General features: G+C 32.8%; 1 protein-coding gene across 2 annotated transcripts in view; it reads right to left on the bottom strand.

Moving 5' to 3' along the window:
• Positions 1 to 26,356, bottom strand: part of LOC129223302 (scoloptoxin SSD14-like) — a 91,475-nt gene that overhangs the window by 23,684 nt on the left and 41,435 nt on the right. For both annotated transcript variants that reach the window (XM_054857871.1, XM_054857879.1), the window contains exons 3-7: positions 13,843 to 13,965; positions 13,434 to 13,531; positions 7,084 to 7,276; positions 6,131 to 6,294; positions 1,530 to 1,822 (exon numbers count right to left, since the gene is read on the bottom strand). In XM_054857871.1, the coding sequence (XP_054713846.1) occupies positions 1,530 to 1,822; positions 6,131 to 6,294; positions 7,084 to 7,276; positions 13,434 to 13,531; positions 13,843 to 13,965 (871 nt within the window). The remainder of the gene's footprint in view (positions 1 to 1,529; positions 1,823 to 6,130; positions 6,295 to 7,083; positions 7,277 to 13,433; positions 13,532 to 13,842; positions 13,966 to 26,356) is intronic.

Below are 26,356 nucleotides of genomic sequence, written 5' to 3'. Positions count from 1 at the left end.
AAAACATTTCATAAGATTGAAAGGTTTTTGGATATTTTTGTGTACAATTTATAAACTTTGGAGTGTTTATGTTTTCTTTGCCAAAGAATGTACCTTGATGCCAAATATTTTTGAATTTATATGAATGTGCACTGTGCAGTTTCTCACACATTAGCTCATGCTAGTTCCGATCAATTGAGCTGTCTCAAAAAGTAATTAAACCATGATTGGGGTAGATCTAACCTGGCAACGTGATATTGCTGTGATGAAGATCTGCGTAGCCCTCACAACGCAGCCAAGTTAGGTTTGCCCCAACTACAGATAAATGCTTCACATCTTCACAAAATGTGCATAAAATATACTTAAAACTTTGGAATAGAAGTTCATGAAATTACAATTTCATACAAGTGCCGGCTAAAATTCAACGTTCAATTCAACATAGAGAAGGGAGGAATGTCCCGCCACATGACTTTGGGCATGCAGATGACCCGAAAGCAGCCTGGCAATAGTTGTCTGCTGACATCTACTCTAAGCCTCGTGCAATGCCACGCCAGGGAGGTCACAGGCATACCAATCAAGCAAAGGGGCACTTTCCCAGAAGGAATTGACATCTACTTTCACCCTTGAGGCAATTTCTGAGAAAGAGAGACAGCCATCATCAGTATAATCTTTAGGGCTGCCCTCCTTAGCCAGTACATCTGCAGACTCAATACAATATACTACTTGTAACAAGTAGAATCAGTATCAGCAAATTGTGATAACTTCAATACACACGCTGACTGCCTCATACAGGATAACTTCCAACTACTACTTCAAACTGAAACCCATAAGACTGAGCTAAACCATAAATTGTGATTCACTCCAAACATACATCTTGGATGGATGTCTCTCTTTTACTCAAGAATTTCAGTTAGAACAGAAAATCTTGAGAGGTAAAAAAAAATAAATATTTTTATGATTCAAAATGATATCAAATGTAATTTCTCCTTATTTCTACTATTAAAAGATAGAAAAAACAGAGATTCTGCTTCATAGCATGCTGCTGCATTGTGTTCAATAGCTAAGTAAATAAATAAGACAAAATTTAAGAGTGTCAAATTCTCATTTCTCCATTATTATATGAGGCAGTGAAAAGCAAAGAGATGTAAGTGCTAAAATTAAAAATTTCCAGATATAAAGTACAAATGATAGGTAAACCACTTTTCTGTTTTTGGGCAAGAGATTGTACTAGTAACCCTGGTAGGTGCTGCTCGATTCAGAAATTTTTCCGATGAAAGCCTACCCAGGACTGTATCTTTACACTAGTTTTACTCAAAACTTGAAAATGTTGCCTTGCACCTATTTGCTTCTCACTGCCTCATATGTTAATTGCATATTATTACATAATTCCTTGCATGATGCTTGTTGATCCTCAATAACTTCAAATTATGTTAAAAAGGAGTTTTTACATCAACTGCCCTCTTAAAAAATTATAAAAGTTGAATTAAATTTGTCAAGCTTGGCATGCAAAATATTCTGAAAATTAAAATTAACAACAAATAACTGTTTACCTCTGTAACATTAACAAATGCATCATCACCAAGATGGCTTCGATGAGCAAATCCAAATTTAAATGCCTCAATAATTCTATGGTACATCAATGCAGCATCATCTGTATTTGTAAAATTGTCAGCTGTCATGTTGTAGTGACTCAACACATTTAAAATGAAGCTCAGAATCAGGCCACTTCCTGGAGTTGGTACAGTATGTAACATCAATTTTACAGGGCCATTAAGTTGTACTTTTGCAGAAGGTTTTATAACAGCTTTGTAGTTAGTAAGGTCTTCTGCTGTTATAATTCCACCTAATATTGAAGTATTTAAAAATCTCATAATTGAGCAGATAATAAACACAAATTTAAGAAAGCAATACAAAATATTACATCATTAAAAGCATCTAAAAGGGGCCTTTTATGAGGAAAAATACAAACAGTGTCAACTTCCGTGTAGCTTACTTCAGTTCCATTTGCAATTTTGTACACATTCAGACATGAAAACACTTCTATTTTTGATGGTGTAAGGCACAAGCAGTTTATAATGATCAATTGCATATATATTTAGAATAAGAAAAAAATAACAACATAAACCTACTTTTCATGGCGTTCCTTTTTATCTTGCATTTCACAACACTTCAGGCATTTTACATTGGCTCACAAAATATGGGTCACAAGTTTTTAATACCTCATAGTTATGCATGCAATAGTAATTAAAGTTGCATTTTTTTTTAAAAATTGCATTAATAAAATAACATGATGCATTTCATTCAAATATATGTATTTATAAAATGAACAAACTTATGAACAATTTACTGAGTAGTTACAATGCATCTCTTTAAACACAGGAATTATTTTAGAAAAAAATGGGTCTGATAATAGGCTTTTTACAAAATTATATACTTTATAAACAAAATTTTCACACACATGCAAAATTAATCAAATTGTAACACATTTCAATAAATTTGATTCCAGTAATTATATTTTATTGAAGTACAATAAAATATCCCTAACTCGGCAACCAAAAGAGGAGCCATTATTATGAATTTTGGAATTTTCTAGATTTAAGGACCCTATGAAAAACGTTTACAATGGTGAACATAAAAACCTACAATGATACTCCTAAGTTTACTTTCATTCGAACACTTATTGAATATACTTATGTCAAGTCAAACAGCACAAAAAATTGTTAAAAGTTTATTGATTGACCTATAGCTATGCACTAAAATTTCTGAAGAACTAAATGGACACTAAAAAGCAATATGTACTGACATGTTCAGACAAAAATTAATTTTGTTTAAAAGTTTATCAAAGCAAAAATTAACAAAAATTAGAGGGTTTGCTTGCTAACTCTCGTTCACAGGCCATGACGACTTGATTGGCAACTTTCCTTCAGTGGTGTAGTTTGGAAGCGGAGTCCCCCTCCTTGCCAAGTCATCGCTTGTTACTTGGTGATGATTTTGTCAAATTTGGTGACTGACAATTCCTAGCCAAATTTGGCAACCAAAAATCGGATCAATGTCACAAAATTCGACAATATCAGGATGACTTTTAAGGATTAATGGTATTTTTATCAATTCATATCCTCATCTCATTAAAATTTCAAGAGGTGAGACAGGCAGAATGGAATTCTCCAGATATCCTGAATTTAACCATTTTCAAAAATCCTCAAATCCCATCTTCTTATAAATAATCACAATCTCATTAATTCCAGCCTCCACAAAAACTTATTCAACGCCCTGTTTATCAGGTTAACAAAAGTTGTCTGACCATAACTACTTCCAGAAGGAAAAAAGGATTCGTTTGGACAACACATTTCAAGCATTTTTGATCATCTAGGGCATCGATTCTCAACTGGTAGTTCGCGAACTCAAAGGGGTTCGCAAAAATATTGTAATGGCCGAAACTTAACATTTTTGTTTGAAATGAAGTGTCAAGTTTGAGAGTCTCTTGCACATTCGATACTTGCTGGATACAAATGTTAGCATACTTGATGACATTCTGATTTGTAAATCTAAAGAATTAAGTCTGTCATTACAAGGAACAATTTTTTACCGTTGTTGTTGAGCATGATAGAACTGAGCCCATGCCAAAAAGCTCAACTGTTTAACGCAATGTACTACGATGAAAGCATATGATTGCTTCAGTTTTCTCTGTTTAATTGAAAAATCCGATTGAACTTGATAGATATGGAGTAGGGATTGCAATACCAGATCAAAGATGTAATACCGGTATTCAGTATTTTTAAAAAGTGATACCGGAATATCGGTGTTAGAAATTTCTCAAAAAATTATCTTAAATATTTTGTTTTGCTGACATATTTCATGATTTTGTGCAAAAATTGTATTACTTATGAAAAAAATTACAAACAATTATAAAGTGAAGGAACAAATGTGTCAGTAATTGTTAGAAAGGAAATGCATCTATTGATTTGTCTCTTAGCCTAGAACTCAATTTTGTGCACAAATTTCCTGCAATTGAAAAAAGTCTCTGAATTACACAGGTTGGTGGTACTGTTAACAATGTGCGATACACCTCCTCTAATATTACCTCAAAGTCTTTCATTTTCAACTATTTCAGTGTCTGGTGTATTATTTTTGGCTAAATTCTTTTGTGTATGTGTGTTCCTTTTGTATTATGTGTATTATCATAATTATTACTTTTATTATTTGAATTTATAGCTAGTCGTAATTTCTCTTCGAGAGACAATACTTTTCCAATATTAACATCATCTTTAACAATTTCCTCTTGATCAGGATAAGTATAGTGTTTGCTTTTTATTGGCCCTGGTTGAAATTTACGATGAACTAAAGCAAACTTGATCAATCTTGTTAGTTTCTTTAAATTGTTTTCATTTTCTTTTCAAAATTCTTTAGAATTATAGCTATGTAAATGTCTGAAAATATGTTCCAGTTGATTATGCCTTACTTCTGTGCTAATTTTCAAGGAACTATATAATTTCTAAATGTTATCTCGCCAAGTATACAGCTAAGTAGTGAGACAGGACTGTACACCAGTACCGGAGACATCAAACTACCTTTTGTTATTTTGTTTAGCAACCCTAAAAAATATCATAGGGAGTCGACAGTGTGAGGTAAGTTGTAAAAATATTTATGGAAATAAAAAATGAAACTTTATTTGTGCTGCATGTAAAAAAAGGAACTTATTTGAGCAGAAAAACTCTCTTGTAATAGGTGATCATAAAATATTTTTGTTAGTACATTTTACAGTTTATGAAATAATTAAAGTTATTAGCATATGTTTCTATTATTTTTCAAAAATAAAATGAAATAAAAATAACTACACATTTTATTCTGCACTTTTAGCAGAAGGACAAGAAAATTCTTCAGCACTCAAACAATTAATGTGCACGGTATATCCTTATCAAACAACTAGATTCACCGTTCTTTCAAAGAAGATGCGAATTTCCAGAACTTTATAATTTTACTAAAAGAAAAAGATTGTTTAGTTAATCTGAGACATTTTCTCCAAAAGGTATTTTTCAAGATCATTTTTAATTGACTGATTTAGCATTTCAAATAAATGTACTGTTGTGCCAGAAAAATACATTTTAAAGTTCATCACTCTTTATTGACAAAGTTGCCATAGGAAAAATGAATTTCAGCACATAGAGATAAATGCAGAAGGAAATTAAATTCGGAACCAAATCTAAGAGTTCGACTGAAACTGTAAGATAAGAAATTTGAGCCAAACTTTGAAATTCTGTTTTCTACACCATACCCTGAAGAATTTTTTCAAAGTGGACTGAAACTCAAAGAATTATTTTTGGGATTGTTTGAGTGAATTTGTTTTGTAAAAATATTTTCTCTATCATTTTAGCTTGCAGCAGTGTTTGTACTTCTGTTTTGCAATAATTATTTTTGGTTCACAAACAAAACACAAATCTCCCAAATCTTGCTATATGTGCGTGGGGGGGGGGTGTCACTTATTACTACCCTGTCACTAGTGCACAGGGGTTCGCTAAACTTGTACAGATTTTGGAAGGGGTTTGCAAGGCAAAAAGGTTGGGAACCGCTGATCTAGGGACAAGCAATAATGCAAAAGAGTTCTTTTCAAAGCTCTTTTAAGTGAAATTAGTTCCTTCAGGAACCTCAAAGCGGTGTGGAATTTTGAAAATGTGAAATGACATGCCGGTCCATTAGCTGCAGTTAATGATTAGTGTCAGAAAGCCAAGAACTATCTGCCCACAAATTTAAATTGTTCAATGAGGTTATCTTCCATGTACAATAAGCAAGCGCATCCCTTGTTCTGCACAAATCTGTAGATCTCAGGTTCATAAAAATAACTAATATTTGCTTACAACCATTTTGCATGAATGTATCACTTAACATTTCTGCACAGAACATCGTAGGGCATTTCACAATCTGGAACGGTTGACAACTATTAAGACATACATAAACCACAGTTGCGATGCCACCTTTCGGTATCCTCCCCCCTCCCTCAAAAACAAACAAACATTTTATTTGTGCACCAAATCTGTGTACCTTCAACTTTGCAACCAATGGCAGGTGTTTAAAACAGGAAGTTCACCAAGGCCTGCATACTCATTAAGTGCAAAGTTAATGTACTCCACATTTTGAACTTTATATTATTTCTTACCACATTTTGAAATATCTTCAACAAGCTGATCTTTCAACTCTCCAGTATATAAAATATCAGCACCTTTTTCAGCAATTTTATTCAGAGTTGTACCAAGAACTGGTCTTTTAAGAACTTCTCCTTCTTTTAAAATGTCTTGTGTTTCATTATTGAAGAATTCTAATCTAAAAATGAACAGTATTGAAAAAATTTAATGAATATTTTATTTAATCTAACATAATTTGTTTCCTTCTGTAATAATTAACTTATAAAAACAGCCATATATATCCAGGCCATCTTTCTCCACATTTGAAATTTAGATGTTTAAAAATAGTGACACAGGTAAATGGGCTGGTTCTTACTATTTTCTTGAGGAAATATTAAAATCATTGTATTTTCTTCACTTTCAAAGTTGTTAAGTATTAGACTTAGGTGATTAGTATCAGACCACTTCAGAAACAGGGCTAATGTTTCTCAAATTAGTAGTCTGCACACTAGAGCTGTTCTGCAAACAAGTAATTGGATTTTTTTGCAGTAAGTTACTGCCCTAAGCCAGGGTAAAGGCAAAATATAAATAAATTTTAACTGGATTGTTAAAATTTATTTATATTTGAAACAGATCTCGATTGGCAACCACATTGGAATTGCTTCACATCTTAAATTGAAATGAATGTCATTCTAGTTGCTTTTACTATCGGTATAATAGGCATAATAATGCGATATCCTGAATAATCACTAAACATTTTCTATCTATTCTATTTTTTCATGTACGATGTAAGATACTTTCAAATGTCAAAGTACAAAATTTGAAATTAACAAAATATATTAATACAAATACAATTTTCAATACAGGAGTAAGTGATATCAGCACAATTCCTCTTAAAGTAGTAGCAGGACATGCAAAACAAGACTAATGACTGAAAATGTATCATATTTATAATACAAAAAAAAAAAAAAAAGCAAGTCAAAAATACCTCATAGAATTATCTGCAAGAATTCTTTCCCTAAGCTTTTGAAGTTTAGAGGCTAAATGTCGAGAAACTTTAAAACCTTCATTACACAGCTTGACTGATGGTTGAAATAATGTTTTCCAAGGAAGTTTCCCAAATTTTTGATGAGCAACCCAATATCCTTTCACCTCACCAGGAATTGCTATAGAAAGACCACCTAAATGGAAAGTCCAATAAACATGATTAAGATCATAAAACAGTAACACATTATTTTTCTTTTTTTTTCAATCAAGCACACTAGAAATAAAAATGGTTTAGTAAAAGGTTTTTTTTTCTTTTCGAGGTCTCCCTTGAGTTTAAAAATTTTGGTGTAGTCGAGAAGGGATGCCTTTTTATTTTATTATTTTTAATTAAGTGCTGCATTTTTTTTTTTTTTTTTTTGCATTTTACTGTTTTCTGGATTTTTGCAACTTATATTTTCATCTGTACATCCTTCCAATTTTTGCAATGGCTATGTAATTCGATTGAAAGCATTAAAACTGGTTCCTCATAGAAATAATGAGTGAATATTTGGTCCTTTGCAGGTGTCTTTTCCACATGAATGTTGATATTCATTGGCTAATGTCCACACTTACCGAATTTTTGAGTTTACAGAAGATATACCATTATCAGTGTTATGACACTTGAGACAAGACTTTGTGTTGTCAACTACTTCTTCTATTAAGCAATAGTGAACAATTATTGCTAATTATTAAGATCATAATCAAGAGCATAAAACACAGAGCAATATTTAAAAAGCATTTTTTATGAGTGATGAAAAATCAGAAATTATTTCATTTTTGTTTTATTTTAGCTTACCTTTATTATCAGGATGGGTGGAATTGTTTTGAATCGAAAGATATTTGAAAGACAATACATATCACATATTTGCAATAATATGCATGTTTGTCATTATTTGATACATGATATTACAAACAGATCTCATAAACACAGGCTAAATTGATGTGGCATTATTGTATTGTCTGTTACAGGAAATGTAAAAGATACAGTTCTTGTAATATGACTGAAACTTCGGCATATGCATTATCTGGTAGCAAAATTTCCTATTAATTTAGCATATACAAATACAAAAGTGACGACCAGCAACAGGCTCTGGGACCAGCTAGACTGGTCCTAGTCAATTTACAATCCCTAGTGAAGATCAATGGCCCTCTTAAAACTATCTACTCCCTTGCTCATTACCACCTCTTCCGGTAAACTGTTCCAAGGTTCCACTACCCTGCTAAAATAATAATTTTTTCTAACATCCATGTTAGCCTGAGATTTAAATAGCTTAAAACCATGACCCCTTGTCCTGTTTTCAGTGCTAAACTTCAGCCCCGTAATATCTTTCATTTAATAAATTTAAACAACTGAATCATGTCCCCTCGGTCTCTTCTTTGCTCAAGACTGTACATTTTTAGCCTTCTAAGCCTGGAATCATAGTCTAAGTGAGAAAGTCCATTTATTAGCCTAGTAGCTCGCCTTTGAACCCTTTCCAATACAAAAATATCTTTCTTCAGATAAGGCGACCAAAACTGAATAGCATACTCCAAATGAGGTCTTACTAAACTCCTATATAAAGGCAGAAGAACTTTCTTAGATTTGTTTGAAATAGATCTATTGATAAACCCAAGCATTTTGTTGGCTTTGTTACTAGCAATACTGCACTGTTGACTAAACTTGAAGTCCTGATTTATATAGATACCCAGATCCATAACATTTTCTGCCTGATTTATGACTGAACCCTGTAAACGATATCTCATACGCTTATTTCCATGACCTAAGTGTAGCACTTGACATTTCCCTACATTAACTGCCATACCCCATTTATCTGCCCACTTAGTAATATGATCTAAATCCTCTTGCAGCTGTTTTACTTGTTCTTCATTTACGACAATCCCCATAACTTTTACATCGTCAGCAAAACAATTCATGCTTCCAGAAATATTTTCATTGATGTCATTCATAAATATAATAAACAAAAGAGGCCCTAAAACTGATCCCTGAGGAACCTCACTTAAAACATCACTCCAATTAGAATGATTTCCTCTCACAACTACTCTTTGCTTCCTACCAGTAAGCCAATTTCTAACCCAAAGTAAAGTTTTCCTCCTATTCCTATGTCAGCTAACTTGCTGAGAAGAGCAACATGCGGTACCTTGTCAAAAGTTTTTTGAAAATCAATATAAACAACATCCACACATTTTTTGTTATCTAAAGCTGAGGTAACCTTGTTGTAGAAATGCAATAAATTAGTAGCACAGGATTTACCTTTCCTGAAACCATACTGAAAACTAATCAACAGACTATTAGTCTCTAAGAACTTCATGATGTTAATTTTGATCAAAGTTTCGAAAATCTTACAAATCACTGAAGTCAAACTTACAGGTCTATAATTCCCAGCAATACCTTTAGACCCCTTCTTGAAGAGTGGCGTTATGTTAGCCAGCTTCCAGTCCTCTGGCACCATCCCCGAGTTACAAGAAGCATTGAAAATATTCAAAATAACATCCACTACTTCCTCTGCACATTCAACTAAAATTTTTGGATAAATATTATCTGGTCCCGGAGCTTTAGTTGCTTTAATCTTTTTCAAATGAAATAAAACCTCCTCCCTGGAAAATACAAAATCCTCAAGCTGTATAATAGCTTGTGTCTTGTTAGTGTCAACTGTTGAAATACAGTTATCGTTAAACACACTGGAAAAAATGTTATTTAGAACATTTGCAATATCCCTATCGTTTTGGATTAAATTTCCATGCTCATCAACCAAAGGCCCAATTTGACTGTTTCGAGCTTTCCCAGAATTAGCGTAAGCAAAAAACCTCTTAGGGTTCCCATCAATGTCATCTGCCAGCCTTTGCTCCAATTCCCTTTTCTGAATCCGTACCAAATACTTAAAATTTCGCCTTGCCTTACCATACTGGAGCCTCTCCGCACTCTGACCAGTTTCTTTAAACTTACGAAAAGTGGCTTGCTTATAATTAAGAGCTTCTTTAGTCTCCCTGGAGAACCACATGGGCCAAATTTTGGTACTAACACCTTTTCTCCTAAATGGAACATAGTCCCCAACGGTTTTAGCAAGTTTATCCTTAAATTCCGTCCACTGCTGATCTACGTCGCTATTTTCCAACCCTGACAAAAAAACCTCTTTCAAGCTCTGCCTAAGTGCAACAAAATCGGTGTTTCTGAAATTGGGCACAAACCTAAAATTATCATCTTTGCACACTTCAAAATTAACCCGGAACCTAATGCTGTTATGATCACTATCTCCAATATGCTCCCCTACACTCAACCCCTGAACAAAACTACCTATGTCACAAAAAACTAGATCCAAAATCGCCTCCTCTCGAGTTCCCTGAGTTACAACTCGATCTTAGAAACAGTCAACAATTACTTTTAAAAATTCCTCTTCTTTGCCATTACCAGGATAAAAATTATTCCAATCAATACCCGGAAAATTGAAATCCCCCATTATGATAACGGATCCCTTACTGGACATGTCACTAATAATACGGTACATCTGTTCATCATGTCCCTGGTTTGAATTAAGCGGCCTATAAATGTTTCCAAAGCGTAGCTTTTTGCCCTTACTGCTCATCAACTCCAGCCAAACCATATCAATATCAGTAGGCTTATCATTTATGACCAATTCATTGCAAATATAATTGTCTCGAACATAAAATAAAACCCCACCACCTCTTTTACCTACTCTATCCTGTCTGAACAAATTATAACCAGCAATATGTAATAACTCTGCATCAGATTCGGTAGCCCATGTCTCTGTAATTCCAATAACATCCAACTTCTCATCCATAACTATGCTTTTCAATTCATCCATCTTGTTCCTAATACTGCGAGCATTGGTATAGAAAACTTTAAGCATGCCTAAGTTGCTTTTATTTAACACCCTGAAATTTCCTAAATTACAATTGTTAACATTACTACTCTTGTTCGACACTTTATTTCCATTTCTAGCAATACCCAGAAAAATTTCATTCTCTCGATACCTGATGCTTGAACCATGCCCCCCATTCCTACTTAGTTTTTTGACTCCGAAGCCCCTAAAATTAATCCACTAACCATTTTGACCCCTGTAGAGCTCAGATGCAGGCCATCCCTAGCAATCCAATCCCGTTTACAATGACTCCATACATCAATGAACCTGATACTGCGCTTTTCGCAAATCGACTTCAGTAGCAAGTTCATACACCTCCCACGTTGATTTAGCCAGCTCCTATGCACTCCATACCTGGGAAGCAAATCAACCACTTGGACATTCGTCGAAAAGCTGGTTGCTTTATCCAACAGGGATTCCCATTCCCTAGAAAACTCCTCATTTTTACTGTGGCCTACATCATTTGTTCCCACCCACAAAGTAACCATGTCCTCCTTATTCAATACTCCCTTCTTTTCAGCAACCATATTAACGTCTTTTACCCGAGCCCCTGGTAAACAACACCTAGCCACCTTACGCTTTACTCTCCCAACTGTGTTACCCACCTCCCTTACCATAGAGTCCCCCAAAATTACACACTTAGTTTCCCAATCTAACTCCTCATTTGAAACTTCCCCCTGAATCTCTGGAACATTTATACCCTCTACAACTGGCTTACACCCTAATGCTAACTGGGCTGAGTTAACCGTCCAATGAAAGTGGAAGTTTGCAATTTATGTGAACAAATTTATTGAATTCATCAAAAGTTCGTTTTTTAGTGCATTTTTTCAAAAACCAGCAAAATGTGAGTTGTTTCTTTTTCATCTGATTGAAATCTTCATATATATAATAGCCAATTTACTGATCGAGTAACGCTGATGTCATCAACAATGAAACTCACACCACAGCATGATAATTTGATAATAATTTTTTCTTAATGTTTGACATGCAGGGAAATGTTTTATTGTGACAAAGCTGAACTGGATCCGGTAACTTAAGGGGTCTTAATAGTGTTACCATGCTAATGTGAGTAGAAAGAGAGCGCGATTTTTAAAAATCTATACCTCCTAAGAAAAACAATTCAGTAATTTGATTTTTTTATGATTGTAAATGCATGTATCAGTAAACAATTTAGTATACTTAGATAAGTTTTAAATAAAAAATTATTGTCTTTAAAATAGAAAAATCTGAATGCCCTTTTTCAAAATCATGAAAACTGAACGTTTCACTCCATGCATTATGCTGAACTGAGTAAAAGGCTTATGTTTACAAAAAAAGGTCTTAAATTTCACAAATATATCATAATCAAATACTATACACCCTTTCTTCAAAAAAATTTAAAAAGTTAGATATTTTTTAACTTATAAAATATAAAATTTCTTAAAAAACTGAGAATTGAGGGTAAAAATTGTCATAAAATATTTTTTTCACATATTTTAAGTCAAATTGCTGTATAATTTAAAAAATAAGTTACAAAAAACATTCACAGAAAATTTCAAAGCAATAGAACAGCAAGTTTTTCAAATGTAATGCGCGAAACTCCAAATTTTGCGTATTGAGAAAAATGCGTTTAAAGTGGGCGTGGTTGTATACTGTCAAACGCAAACTACAAATATATTGATTTTAAAATCTCGGGAAGTTTTCCTTGTTCGATAAAAACCTGGTACTAAAATGTTCAGAATAAATGGCAGCACAACATTTTTTTTTCATAAAATCTATTTCTTTGAAGTTTAACACTACTTAAACCCCTTAACTGTTTCACCCAGTAAGACTCATTTTAGGAGAATGAAGAAATGAAAAAGTAGTCAACAATGAAAACTATCTACTAAAGTTTAGGGTTAATCCACTGTAGTTAGGGTTGAAATTTCAACTACCAAAATGTCACCAAACAGGCAATTGCTTCATTCAAATGTAGAAGTAATGTTCACCCGCCATACGTTGACAGGCGATTTTCCAGTCTTTAAAATAAAGCCTTATTTTTAAAGTTTAATGAAGCATTAGAGAAATTATGAGTACCCACAAAAGACACCTTTAAGAAATAATATGTATGATTATTTTATTTTTAAGTTAGAAATTTAAAAGTTACTAGACAGTAACCCGTGGGTGCTATGAAACTGCGAAATTGTACAGTTGAGGTGAGTCTATCTGAATGTGGGGGAAGAATAAAAAAACATGCGATGCACATGCTCATTTCAATATTACTTTGCTTAATTTAGAGGCTAACACACGCCTGAAGAATCTGGCATCCCTGAAAACTAATTCTAATAGATGTGTCCATGTCTGCCTGTAAATTCAATTTTTAATGCTTTGCGTGGAAAAAAATCAAAAGAAAAATTTAGCTACATGAGAAATTGATTATTGCAATTGGAAATAAATAAATAAATAAATGCCATACCAAATTGAGATAATGTTGAATTAGAATCAAACATATTTTGTGAAGCAGTTTTTGGTGCTGTTTCTCGAGCATCAACCACAAACGAAGTATTGCTTTCCCTGTTGAAAGAAAAATCAATTCTTTTGAACATGAGTAATAAAATACCAAAAACAAAATTCGCTGAATGTAACACTGATAGACTTATGACACAACTGTAAATAAAATTACACTATCTGACTCCTGCTTTGACAGAAAGGTTAAAACGGAGAACTGAAAACACTCTTGATTTAATTTTAACAATAACATTCACGTAACTGTTGGACCATTAAATAAATTAAGCATTCAGACAAATTAAGTTCATCTGAATTCTGTTCTAGAATAAATACCTATAGATAATATTAAGCATAGGAAAATACTATACAATTCTCACCTAATATATACAGTCATTAGAAATCCTCCACCGATGCCCATACTCTGGGGATTTACGACACCATCACAAATTAAAGCTGCGATAGCTGCATCAACCGCACTTCCTCCTTCTTGTAATATGTCTCTAAAGGGAACATTTTTCAAACCATTACTTTTACTTTACCTATTATAAATTCTAATGGTTGAAATACTTGTTAGTACTACAACTACTCAAAATGTTTTATAGCCTTTAAAGTAAAATTTTAAACTTTGGAACTTTTCTTTATAGCAATAAATAAGAATAAATAAATTAAAATGAATAAAATAAAACAAGAAATGAACAATAATAGCTTAAATAAAACGCAATAAAATAAAAATTATTTCATAGAAAAAACCACACAATGTTTCTCAATCAGGGATGTGCCAGCTGAAACCCACTTTTGGAGCAATCTCGGGCACAGGAAAATAGTGACTTTGGAGCAGCTTGGCTCAGGAAAATAGCGCCTTTGAAGCAGCTTGGCCCAGGAAAATACTGAACTAGGAACAGTTTGGCTCACCAAAAAGTTTGTTTTGTAGAAACTTGGAGCATGAAAATAGTGTAATTGGAGCGGCAAAAAGTATGTTTTGAAGTAAGGAACTACTACACACACATTATATGTATATATATACACACAATGAAATAAAATCCTGTGCTGCCAGGGATGCGCCGACCAAAACTCGTTTTTGGGGCAATCTTGGGAGAAGGAAAATAGTGAGTTTGAAGCAGTAAAATGGTGAATTTCAAGCAGCTTACGGCAGACAAATTTAAATTTGGAGCAACTATGTATATTTCACACACAGAAACATGTGTGACACGATAAAAAAACAAGAAAGGAGATTAAGGATACAAACCCACCATTACTCCAACTACCAATTGGCTCTCCTGATTACATTTATTATTATTGCTTTGTTTTTCTTTAATCTAATTTTTTTCTCAAAGACTAGTCTTATCCAAATCTACTTTTTTTTTACACTTCTTCTGATTTAAATTTAGTTCACACATTTACTTTGCTGAATACATCACTGCTTTAGTGCACATTTAAGCTACAGTACTTTGATACCTATTTTTAAAATTTGTTTGCTTCATAAAACTAGTTCAAAAAGGCTGAAAGAAAGAAAGGAAACAAAAAAGAATAGTTGAATTAAAAACTTTTCCTTTTCTTTATTATTATTTTTGGTATGTGAAAGTTATTCACCTGCATTTGACCTTACATATATATACAGGGGCACCATTCTATTAAGAAAAAAAGAAAAAAAAAACTTTATACTTCTTCTGGCCCACAATATTCCTCTTAACATGAAGTGTGGCCCGAGGTAAAAATAAAAAAGATTGGGCACCACTGATGCATAGTATCAATCTCAGTTCTATAGAACGTTTCCTGTTTTACTTTATGCACAATTTTAACATGAATTTGAAGAGCAAGAAATTAAGTAATTTTCTTTAGGAAAATTTGTTAACAGAAAAAGGTCAACTATTTAAGCTGCACCCCCCCCCCCCCCCCCTAAGCAGTTGGCCCAGTCGGGGATCCCCGATTAGCCGACCTGGCCAGTCCGCCCCTGTGTGCATATATATACAGTCGAGCCCGCTTAATGGAATATCGGATAATAGAATATCCCGCTTAATGTAATAAAATTCCAATGTACTACACCGTTGATGTGTGTAATTTTTATCCCAGATTATGGAATATCCCGCTTATTAGAATAATTTTTCCTGGCAAATTGCCTATTCCATTAAACGGGCTCGACTGTATATATATATATATATATATATATATATATATATATATATATATATATATATATATATATATATATATACTGAAATACTTGATTAACAAATCTGACGATCAAGCAAAGGCAGCAGTAAAATCTTTTATCTTTAACTGTTTGATATTTAATCACAAAATTAATAATGAAATTACAATGAAGGGAAAAAAAATTGATTTTGAGAAATGTCATAAGAAAAGGAATTTTAAAATATATGCAAAATAATTATGAAAAAATTAAAGAATAAGTAAATAAAACTAAAAATTTTAAGACAGGCTAAAAATATGGAAAAAATGATTGAATCTGAGAAACTTGAAATATCTGCATGTTCATTACCAGAACATTAGAATTCCCCGATTTTTGCTATTTTTAGTGTCTCCAACCAAAATTAGAGATCAATTTTCAGTCCTAAAATCTTAAGAAACCCAAGATTCAAAACTGGTGAACAACATTTTTTTTACGAATGGCATTCGCTTGAATCAATTTGAATGCAACTGCATTGATATTTTATAGTGGGTGTGGGGAAGAAAACGAACTTACACGTCCTTTTCTACTAAAAACAAAAGATAAAAAAGGTTGAAAATAATGGTCAATACAAAATTTTTGAAGTCAAAGGAACAGAATCACATAATAAATTAAAACGATCGAGTTTTTCAAAAGCGGATGCAATCGGATTTTGAAATGCGCAAAAAATCGGGACATAAGAAAATCGTAAAAACAAGCTCCAAATGCACAAACTTGATGATAATCTGCAAAAACTGTCAAATATGTTGAAGAAACTGCAACATTACATGCAAAATCGAACTTTTGGCGCAAGTTCACCCGATTTTGCTCTAGCATGTACTATAGAGACGCTATATAAATAGGCCGACGCATCAGCTTAAGTTTAGTCATTTTGGATCGGATTTTTCATTGCTGCACTGCTAGGGTTACCACAGTAGTTTCGGATTTCGCCAAATTTGCCGAAAATATTTTATTTAATAAACAATTCACGTGTGCCACTAATAATTACTCACAGTAAACAATAACCAAACGCGATAACTCGCCAGAAAAGACAACCAATCAAACATGCGCTCCGATCCAAAATGGCTAATCTTAAGCTGATGCGCCGGCTCGTATATATAGGGGCCTTAGCATGTACCAGCGATAACCCATTAAATTTAAAAAAATCACTAAATTTGGCACCAATTAGCAATTTATTGTCGAATTTGGCGCCAAAAATAAGTTGCCAAAAATGATGCAAACTTAGTGACAACTCTTTAATTTCTCTCAAAGCTCATAGCAGCCACTCCAAGCAGATATGACGTCACCATCATGTGAATCGCAGCAGGACCCGAATCTATTCAGCACATAGACTAATAATAAGTTATTATTAGTCTATGATTCAGCATAGTTGCTAGAATAATGCCTAAATATTATAACATTACTGTTAAATAAGCCTTATATGAAAAATATTTAATAGTATGGTAGACCGGGACAAGTTTACGCGAATTTTTTTCAATGAATTTTCTAAATTTTATGTTTTAACTGAGGAAATTTTAGACATCGCGGTTTTATGAAGCAGTATACTGTTTGACCACGGATTGTATGCAATCTGGCAATCTGCCAGGTAAAGACGATTCCATCTGAGTGAATCTAGCAGGGAAGATGGGAAAATATCGATGGGATATTGATACACGCGTTTTATAATGTCACTAGTGCCTTTTTCTTCTATTGCATTCTCAGAAATAAAATAAGGGGAAACAAAAGTAGTTACCATGGAAACAACAAAAAGAAAATAAAATATTTTCATTTCGTTCAGGAACGTAAAAGCAAAATGGTAAGCTCAAACTTTTGTTGTGAATAAATAAATCAATTAATTTTTGCCTTGAGAATACAGATCGAATATACTTTTAAAAATGTGGCTGTGAGCAAATTTTTATTTTTACAAAACTAAGGCTAAATAATACAGAGGCAAAAGTGCACATCTGAAACAAACCAACTAACATCCCTATAAACTAATAGGATACGTCCATTTCCGCATATAAACCGGATATTAGCCTCTCCATGTAATCGATGGTCGGACAGTATTCGGTTGTAGCTCAGTTTGTGTTTTTAACCCTTAAAAAAGTTTTTTGAGTCCAAGTCGGTTGCGTAAACGTGCCCCTACACGAGGTACGTTTACGCATGTTTTATTACGTTTACGCATATTTACATGCGCTTAGGGGACTAGCAACAAATTGAGAAAACCAGAAAAGGTTTTTGATCACCCTTCATCGGAAATAGTTGAGACTAAGCTTTAAACTGGAATCAGGGTGGCGACAGGAACTGTGAAAAAAAGTTCCCTGACTTTTCCCTGATTTCCCTGATTAAGTTCACCAAATTTCCCTGATTTATGTTACCAATGATAATGGTTTTCTTTCTTTGCTCTACTTGAAATCCATTCTATGTTTGTATAAAATGCCGCATTTTAAATGTTTTAAGTTGTGTAAAGTTGTTGAACTAAAGATATATTTTAAAAAGATGCTACTTTTTAAATAAAATGGTTAAAAAAATAACAAACATATCAAGTCAATTTTTTGGGGGAAAAAACCTACAAAACAGTATATTAAATTTTTCTACTTGGAAAAATTATAGAAAATTAAAAAAAAAAAAAAACTTTACTTCCAGAAACCACTTAGCATAAGAATTTTAAGAAACTATTAAAATTACTCTTAAAAACATATATGTATTTATGATAGAACTAAAAAGTAATCGAAATTATTTTGAACTAAGTTTTCAAACAGTATAATAATTGTTGCAAGAATAAAAAGTAATAGTGAAAGACTAGAAGTAATGTAGTTATTCTTATATAACTAATTGACATATTTATGCAAAACAGATGAAACCATTTGACATCCATTCATAGAGAGCTTTTGTCTAATCAAGAACATAGGTTTTAATGAATGAATACAGCATTTTAAGAATAAAAAAATAAAGATATTTACTTAAGTACACAAGGTAACTCTATTTCAAATGATTTCAGTATGTAACGAAAAAAAATCTTAGATTGCTTGTAACAAACAACTTTGAAATGCAAGAAGAAAAAAAAAAGAAAGAAAAAAAAAGTAATTTTTGTTAATTTCAAAATATATAAAAGAAGAATACAACTTGGTTATGAAATTAAAGAATCACTTAAGTCTGAAGAAAAGAAAACCTTTATAATCTGCGGTGACAACAAATAGTATAACGGCAAAAAACAAAGTTTTTTTAAATTGAATGTTCAATTTTAGCAATTAAATTAAAAACGCGAAGATTTAATAACTTTTAAGCTTTTATAGTATTAATTCAAAAACCAAAGTTTTCTTCTCGAAATCGTGATTACAGTACACTAATTACTTTGAGACAATGGAATAAAGGCAAAGGAGCTAAGGCATTAATGAAGGCTTCCTCTTTGCCTGTATGGTTGTTTATTTTACGTAGCATTGAAAGCGTAAAAGGAAATTTCAAGCTAGGTAAAATAAACAATCTAACAGACACAGAAGCAATCTTAGGAAGTTCATCCTGTGGTTAATAAGTAAGATTCAATACTTTGATATTGATGCACAAATATGCGGCAGTGTATAATCGCACCTCATTAATTTTACTTTTTTTAAACAGATAATTAGCGGAAAATGCGTAGGGAATTAGCGTACTTAATTTTGTAAAGCAAAAAAAAATTTTTTTTCTTCATAAAATCAATTTTCCCTGATTGTTTGTTATTTTTTCAAAATTCCCTGATATTTCCCTGACCTTTCCCTGATCTTCTTGATTTCCCTGATCTGTCGCCACCCTGTGGAATTTTATAATGAGTTGGAGGATCTACTTGAGCTTTAAATTGTGAAGGTTATAAATTGCTATTTTTCGCGCATGAGCAATGAAAAAATAATTGCTTTAAACGTTCATCTATATAAAAATCTTCTGTGCCGACGTTTGTCACCATAAGGCTTTTAAACGGCTGGACCGATTTTGATCAAATTTTTTGTGTGTAATTAAGTTGTGGCGCGCATGGTTTAGAAGCGCGATGGATCGAATCGGAAACGTTTTTGTTAATTAATTAATTAATTTAAACATTGGATTGTTATATCTCCCAAATGATTAGTTTTCATTTTAACCTATTGTTGAACGAGAACTGAAATAAATATTTAACTCGTTGCCAAAGGGACAATAAGAAACCCAGCTCTGTTTTTTGTAATGAAATTTGCTACTGTGACATTTTATAATTGAGAACAGATAAAACGTAGAGAGTGAAGCCTTCATTTCTTGAAAGCAACGATTTTAGGTCCAAAGATATATTTCAAAGCAAAACTGGAAGGTTCAAGCAAAACGTGTGTTCTGTCGTCGTAGTTGGACTATGTGACCAGATCGGTGCTTTAGGTTTTCCTAACCAAATAATCAGAAAGTAGCGTATCTAGCAACATTTGTTTCTCGGCTCAAATCCATCTGAGTTATGGCACCAATGTCAGGAATACTTTAAGGGTTATTAAACTAATCAGTACATTATTGGAGGAAAAGATGATGGAATTTAAAGACGAAACAAATTTTATTTTCGTTCTGATAAATTACAACAGGGTAGTTCTGTACACGAAAGATCAAGGGGATATTTCGATAATTGGGAATCTGGGGCGGTCGTCTCATTTTTGGCGTAAACAATTTTATTTTGGTAGCCTCGCTGATTTATATTAACCTGATATGAATAGATGTTTCGGTTCCTTTTGTTTAGATTTGAAACAAAAAATTCCTTCGCGCAGGCACTGGAGCCAAAAATTGACGCCAATAAATAAAAATCGCAGAGATTCCCAATTATCAAAATATCCCCAAGTCAAGTGGAAGACCTTCATCTTCGGTGGAAAGAACATATTAGGCAATATATGAAGTTTTAAAACTTTTCGTTCAAAAGATCGGACCGCTAATCGGTCGGAGTTAACTTCGCTCACTGATCGGCTGGATTATAGTAACGTGGTGGCTTGGCGATTTTGGCTATAAACAATAGAGTTGTGTTATCATTTGTTTATATTCTAAAGCTACTGTTAATATAATTTATTGTATTTTTTGTTTGTTTGGCGAACTATTTCGAATTGTAAAGAATGGTTTTTCGTTTTTAAAGAGTGTTTAGTCATTTTAGTTGAAGAATGTTTATTTTACATTGAGAGGGGGGCTTTGCTTATTCAGAGGATTATTTCACATTTATCATTTTTTAAACGATATCCTTTCGATTGTTTTGTTCTTTTTCATATGAAGGACGTTGCAGCGGGATTTCCCTTTTGTTCTAGATGGGTAGCTAGTTTTTTACATTTAATATCTGAGGACGTTTTTCATCCTTTGAGTACGGCTGAAGGAACAAACCATCAAGTGCGGGAGAAAAAATAGTTAATAAAAGAACAGCTCAGTGGACATCAGATGACTCAAGTTGTAATAAATACTATATGCATTCTGACTCCAAGCAGCTTAAAACATTTTCTTATAATTTATTTTTTTCAACAAAACGGTTCAAACTCTTGATAGTTCATTGATATTTTTAAACTTTTAATTTACAAAGTTTGAACAGAACAACGTTTGTCGGGTCCTCTAGTATTTCATCAAATTTTCAATATCTGAATGTCAAATTTTAGTATTATACTTCTCTTGTACGCTGTCAACTTTTCTGGACGTTTGTAAAGGTTTGATCGAAAACTCTGCCTGTTATAAGCCAAAAATCGGCGACCAAAATTGGTATTTTCAAAAGAAATGCTTATATTTTAATGAATATAAGTGAACTTTCGCTAAAATATAAAAATTAATTCTACATCGTAAGTAAACTTATTTCTTAAATTTATACCTTATTCCCAGCTATTTACGAGGAAGGATGATCAAAAACCTTTTTTGGTTTGCTCAATATGCTGCTGATTCCCTTAATGAATGGGTGATTTAATTTTTACTGGAAAATGACAAGCTGGAGCATAGTTTTTATGTCACAAAACTTACAGTACAATTAGTCACATATTTCACGAGAATTCCGTAAAAATGTGAATTTTTTAAAGTCTCCAAATACGTTTTGTGATGCAGTATAAGTTGATGTGGCACAATATTGGTTAATGGTCATGGCATCTGATCTGACTTTCTTTTTTAACACGCTTTTATTAGCTTCACCTGTATGTATGTATGTATGTATGTATCTTGTAATGGAATCTTACAGCTCAAATTTCGCCCACTTCCTGCAATCGGATTCTTTTGAAATTTGGCACGCGACCTCAGACCCGATGACAATGCAATATTCTATAATCAAATTAATTAATTAACTCTTTTAATTGTTACACTGTTAAAACCAGGAGTGCCACAGGGGTAAAGAATTTTACCCTAGGGTGAAAAAACAGTGCCGCGGGGTGAAACGGAGGCTAGGAAGTGTCGTCAAGGTGCTTTTGGTTCCTCAGTGGGTGAACGATGTTAACAAAAGTGATTCAATAGGAGAGCGACTCATTGCGCATGCGCTCTGACTAATCGTCCAACGACAACTGCAGTTTGAATGGCGAACGAAGGAAGTTGCAACGAATTTTGCTCTCACATTGAATGAAGTACAAAACTGAAAATTTCGTGGATTAATCTTCGAAATATCGCGTAAGTAAAGGCATTTGATCATATTGTAGCACTTAGAGCTTTCGAACAAATTTAAAGTGTTTAAAGTATGTTGACAACTGCTTATTGTTCCGTTTGCCTTATTAAATATTTAATATCTTGCTATTTATGTCCTGCAAAACTGTTACCTAAAACTATCTATCAGTACTATCTTGAACAACAACAACATTAAAAATGAAAACGTTTAAATCAGCTGATAATTGAATTGCTAATTCCGGAATAAAAATGCATCGACGTGAGCAGCCAATATACCAATGTCTATTTCTTCTCAAATGAAATAACTACGTAGTAGAAACTAACAAAGCAGCAAAGGCGGGGGAAAAAAAACCGCCTGAAAAGAAATCTTTCTCAATCAGCGTTTGACTCATGAGTTTCACATCGTGTTTTGGTTAACGTGTCTTTCTTAGGCGTTATTGCATGAAGCGAATGTAGTTATCTACTCGTTTTTATTTTTAAATCTGACGGAAAACTTGACATTGGAAAGAAGGGCTTTTAAATCAGTATTTATCTTGTACGCATAAGGATACTCAAATATCGAATCTTATACTAAGTATTGATATGTTACGCTCGATTAAAATTTTAAACGTTTATGAACGCTTTTATTTTCCCATAATTCTAATCTAATGTTACCTAATATTTCTGGTTGTTCCGACAAATGATTGGTAACTACCTTCCCTATTCATTTTCAGTACGGATCATGCAGTAAAAGTTGTCAACAACATATTCATTACTGAGCAATCCAAGAGTGAATATAAGAAAGTTAGTGCACGAACCGACAAATTAAAGTCATGAACACTTCTAAACTATGTTCGAAAGTTGAAATGTGATCAAATGCCTTCGTATATATAAATCAAAATAAATAAAACACAATTGTATTAAAAAACGCAAACAACACGGGGAGGGGGGATCTCTCTAGGAAGCAATACAGGTGCCATTTTTCTCACCTGGATTACCATCTTTCACCTACGGTGTACGTTGGGTGAAGGGAGCCAGTTTTTCACCCTTGCTAAGGGTGCAATTTCGGTTCTCTATCGGGTGTCACTGGTGAACAAACGTTTCACCACTGAAAGGTGCCAAACGCAACCTGTAGTTTTAACAGTGTACTTTCCTCCAATTTTAATCAATATTTTGGCATAAATCCAACAATGTAAAAACGGAAAAATTTTAAAAAATACATTAAAAAATGCTCGCAAAAATTATTTCAAAATATCTACAAAAACCTTTAATTTTTCTGCATCAGACAAAATTTGTTCCAATGTTCCAAGGTAATTAGAACATGAAATATAACTGTTTTTAACTAATTTCATGCCAAAATTTAGGTGAGCCTTCAATTGGAAATTCATTGCTGATCAGACCATTGTTGAACAAAACTTTTATTCAAATGCATCTCAAATATTCAAAGTAATATAAATATGATTTCCGCAAACATACATCGATGACTCACAGTGTAGCTTCCCATCGGGGTGTCCTTGTCTTAACTTTAAGACATTACCTCGCACTCGTTTTATAAATAATTTCGTCGCCTGATATAATTCTCTAACATAGGATTAAAAAACAGAAAAATAAAATAATAGTTTAAAAAACTAAAAAAACATGCTTTTGTAGCAAAATGAACTAAAAAGTGAAAAATAATCTCTGGATGATAGTAGTTGACCAATCACTTAATTTTAATGTAATACAAAAAAAGCGTGGGGGGCTTCTTATCAGTTGTCTTTAATTTCTTCCATTTGTTGTCCAAGCAAAAATGTAAATAGACAACACCCCACGCTTTTTTGTATTGCATTAAAATTCAGTGATTGGTCAACTACTATCATCCAAAGATTATTTTTCACTTTTTAGTTCATTTTGCTACAAAAGCGTGTTTTTTTAGTTTCTTAAACTATTATTTTATTCTTCAAAATAAATCATAATACTCGCGTCGAGATGAAATAACATTTAAGTGAACATATATTGCTAAGTTGCATTTTAAGAACACATATACAGGATGTTGTTCCATTTTAACCTGCAAGACCTTTATTTTCGCAACCGTTATCCTAGATGCGCAACCGTTATACTTCCAGTTGCAAAAATTTTCAAAATCAGACGCAGAGATAAGGTATTGAAAGGTTGAAGCAAAAATAAAAATGAATCAAAAAAATACGAAATTTAACTTTTTATGCGGACTCTAGGTCCTCTAACTAATATTTAGAGAAATAATCTCCATTGAAAACTATTACTAACACAAAAAACTTGACAATTGTGCCGCCAAAACTCAAAGACATATACTAGTTTAAAGTTTTAAGGGACCATACAGAAGATGAGATTGGAACTTATCGCTCTTTCAGAAGAATGACAGGTCGTCAAAGTAAGAAAAACAAGGTACAGACCATTCGCGATAACTCGAAGTCCGATAACTCGAATACAATTATAACTCGAAGTTTTTATCAAGTCTTGACCATTTTGTCTTAAAATTCATGGCAATTATTCTCAATATCTCGAAGTTAACTTTCTTTAACTCGAAGTTTTTTTAAATATGACTCGAAATTTATTTCGGAAGAACGAAAAAAAAAAAAAAAAAAAACAAAGAAACAAGTGAATATGAGAGAAAAATTAATTCACCTTCACTTGCAATTTCTGCACAATAGACCTCTAAAGCAAGCCTATCACCTGTTGAGCCAATGTGCAATGAAGGAGTTACACGTGCGGAAATGAATTAGCTTGTTTTCTTTTGTTGTACTGTACTGTTTACACTTTGACGTGCTGCTGGACTACGAATTTGCTTTTAAGCTGTCAAAAGTTAAGATGCGTTCCCCTTCATTCTTTAGTTCGATCATTTGCTGATAAGTCCTGAGAGACAGAGTGAGTTTTCTTTACGATTTAAGATGTCCAAGCAAATACTCTGTCAACGATATTAAAAGAAAAAAATTTTTGAAAAAAAAAAAAAAAATAGAACCGACTTCAAAATTGCTCTAAGAAGTGAAAAATAATTTTATTCTTTAAACACCATCGATAATACTTTTAAACATCATTTTTGAAGTTGGCTCAAAAAAGTAAAATCCAGTGTAACCATGTTTTATTCATATTTGTTTCAGAAAATCATCCTAAGTTAGGAACGAAACATTTATATCAAACTCAAATATGCTGTCATCAATGCATAATGTATGTGGTAGTGAAGAAACTGGTCCTGGTTAAATTTATAATTGTAGTTGAGTTATGGCTGTAAATGATTTTATCTATCGTTTTTGCGCCAACTTCAAAAATTATGTTTAAAAGTATTATCGATGGTGTTTAAAGAATAAAATTATTTTTCACTTTTTAGAGCAATTTTGAAGTCGGTTCTATTTTTTTTTTTTTCAAAATTTTTTTATTTCTTTCTTTTTTGTGTAAATGTATTTCAGAAATATTAAGAAGTTACTATAACGAAACTTCACCTTATTTTTTTTATAAAAATGCTCCATACTAAAAAAAAACACAACTAAAAACACGCCTTAAACTTTAAGCAATTGAAACTAAAAATTTGTCTTTGCTCCTCCCTGGAATTCATTTGTGTGTTAATTTAACAATAACCATTTTAAATATTACGTTTTTCCTAACTAATTTACATTTCACAGCATAGTTGCTTTTTGTGCAATCCTGTATCTCCTTACTTAGCCCAGATCATCTGTTATTGGCATAGATGATAACGATAAAAATACTACTATATATAGTTGAAGCAAATCTAACCTAGTAGCATTGTGAAGGCTAAGCAGATTATAATCACTGCATAAACCTCGTTTCAACGTTAGGGTTACCTCCACCATAGAGCAATGACACTGAAGAAACTTGATGCTTGCTTCAGAGAAGCCTTCATTCAAAATTATCACTACAATTACTATTAATGTTACTGTCGTATGGCACCAAACTTTCATAACAATGGGTTTTAAATTTAATCATTTAATAGGGAAATTGCATGAAATTTATGGTTTTTTGCCCATAACTTTTTTTCTAAAGGACAAATATGGTCAAACAAAGTAATGGGACCTAAGTTGAGCCATCCCCTATCCATTAAAAAAAGAATCATCAAAATCGGTTCACTAGGTGAGACGCTGTGAGTGGACAAACAAAAAAACAAAAAACATACATACGGTATGAACTGATAACCG

The sequence above is a fragment of the Uloborus diversus genome, chromosome 1 (assembly GCF_026930045.1).
Source record: "Uloborus diversus isolate 005 chromosome 1, Udiv.v.3.1, whole genome shotgun sequence".
Lineage (NCBI taxonomy): Eukaryota > Metazoa > Arthropoda > Arachnida > Araneae > Uloboridae > Uloborus > Uloborus diversus.
The sequence above is the reverse complement of the archived record's forward strand: the minus strand, read 5'-3'. Positions and strand labels throughout refer to the sequence as shown.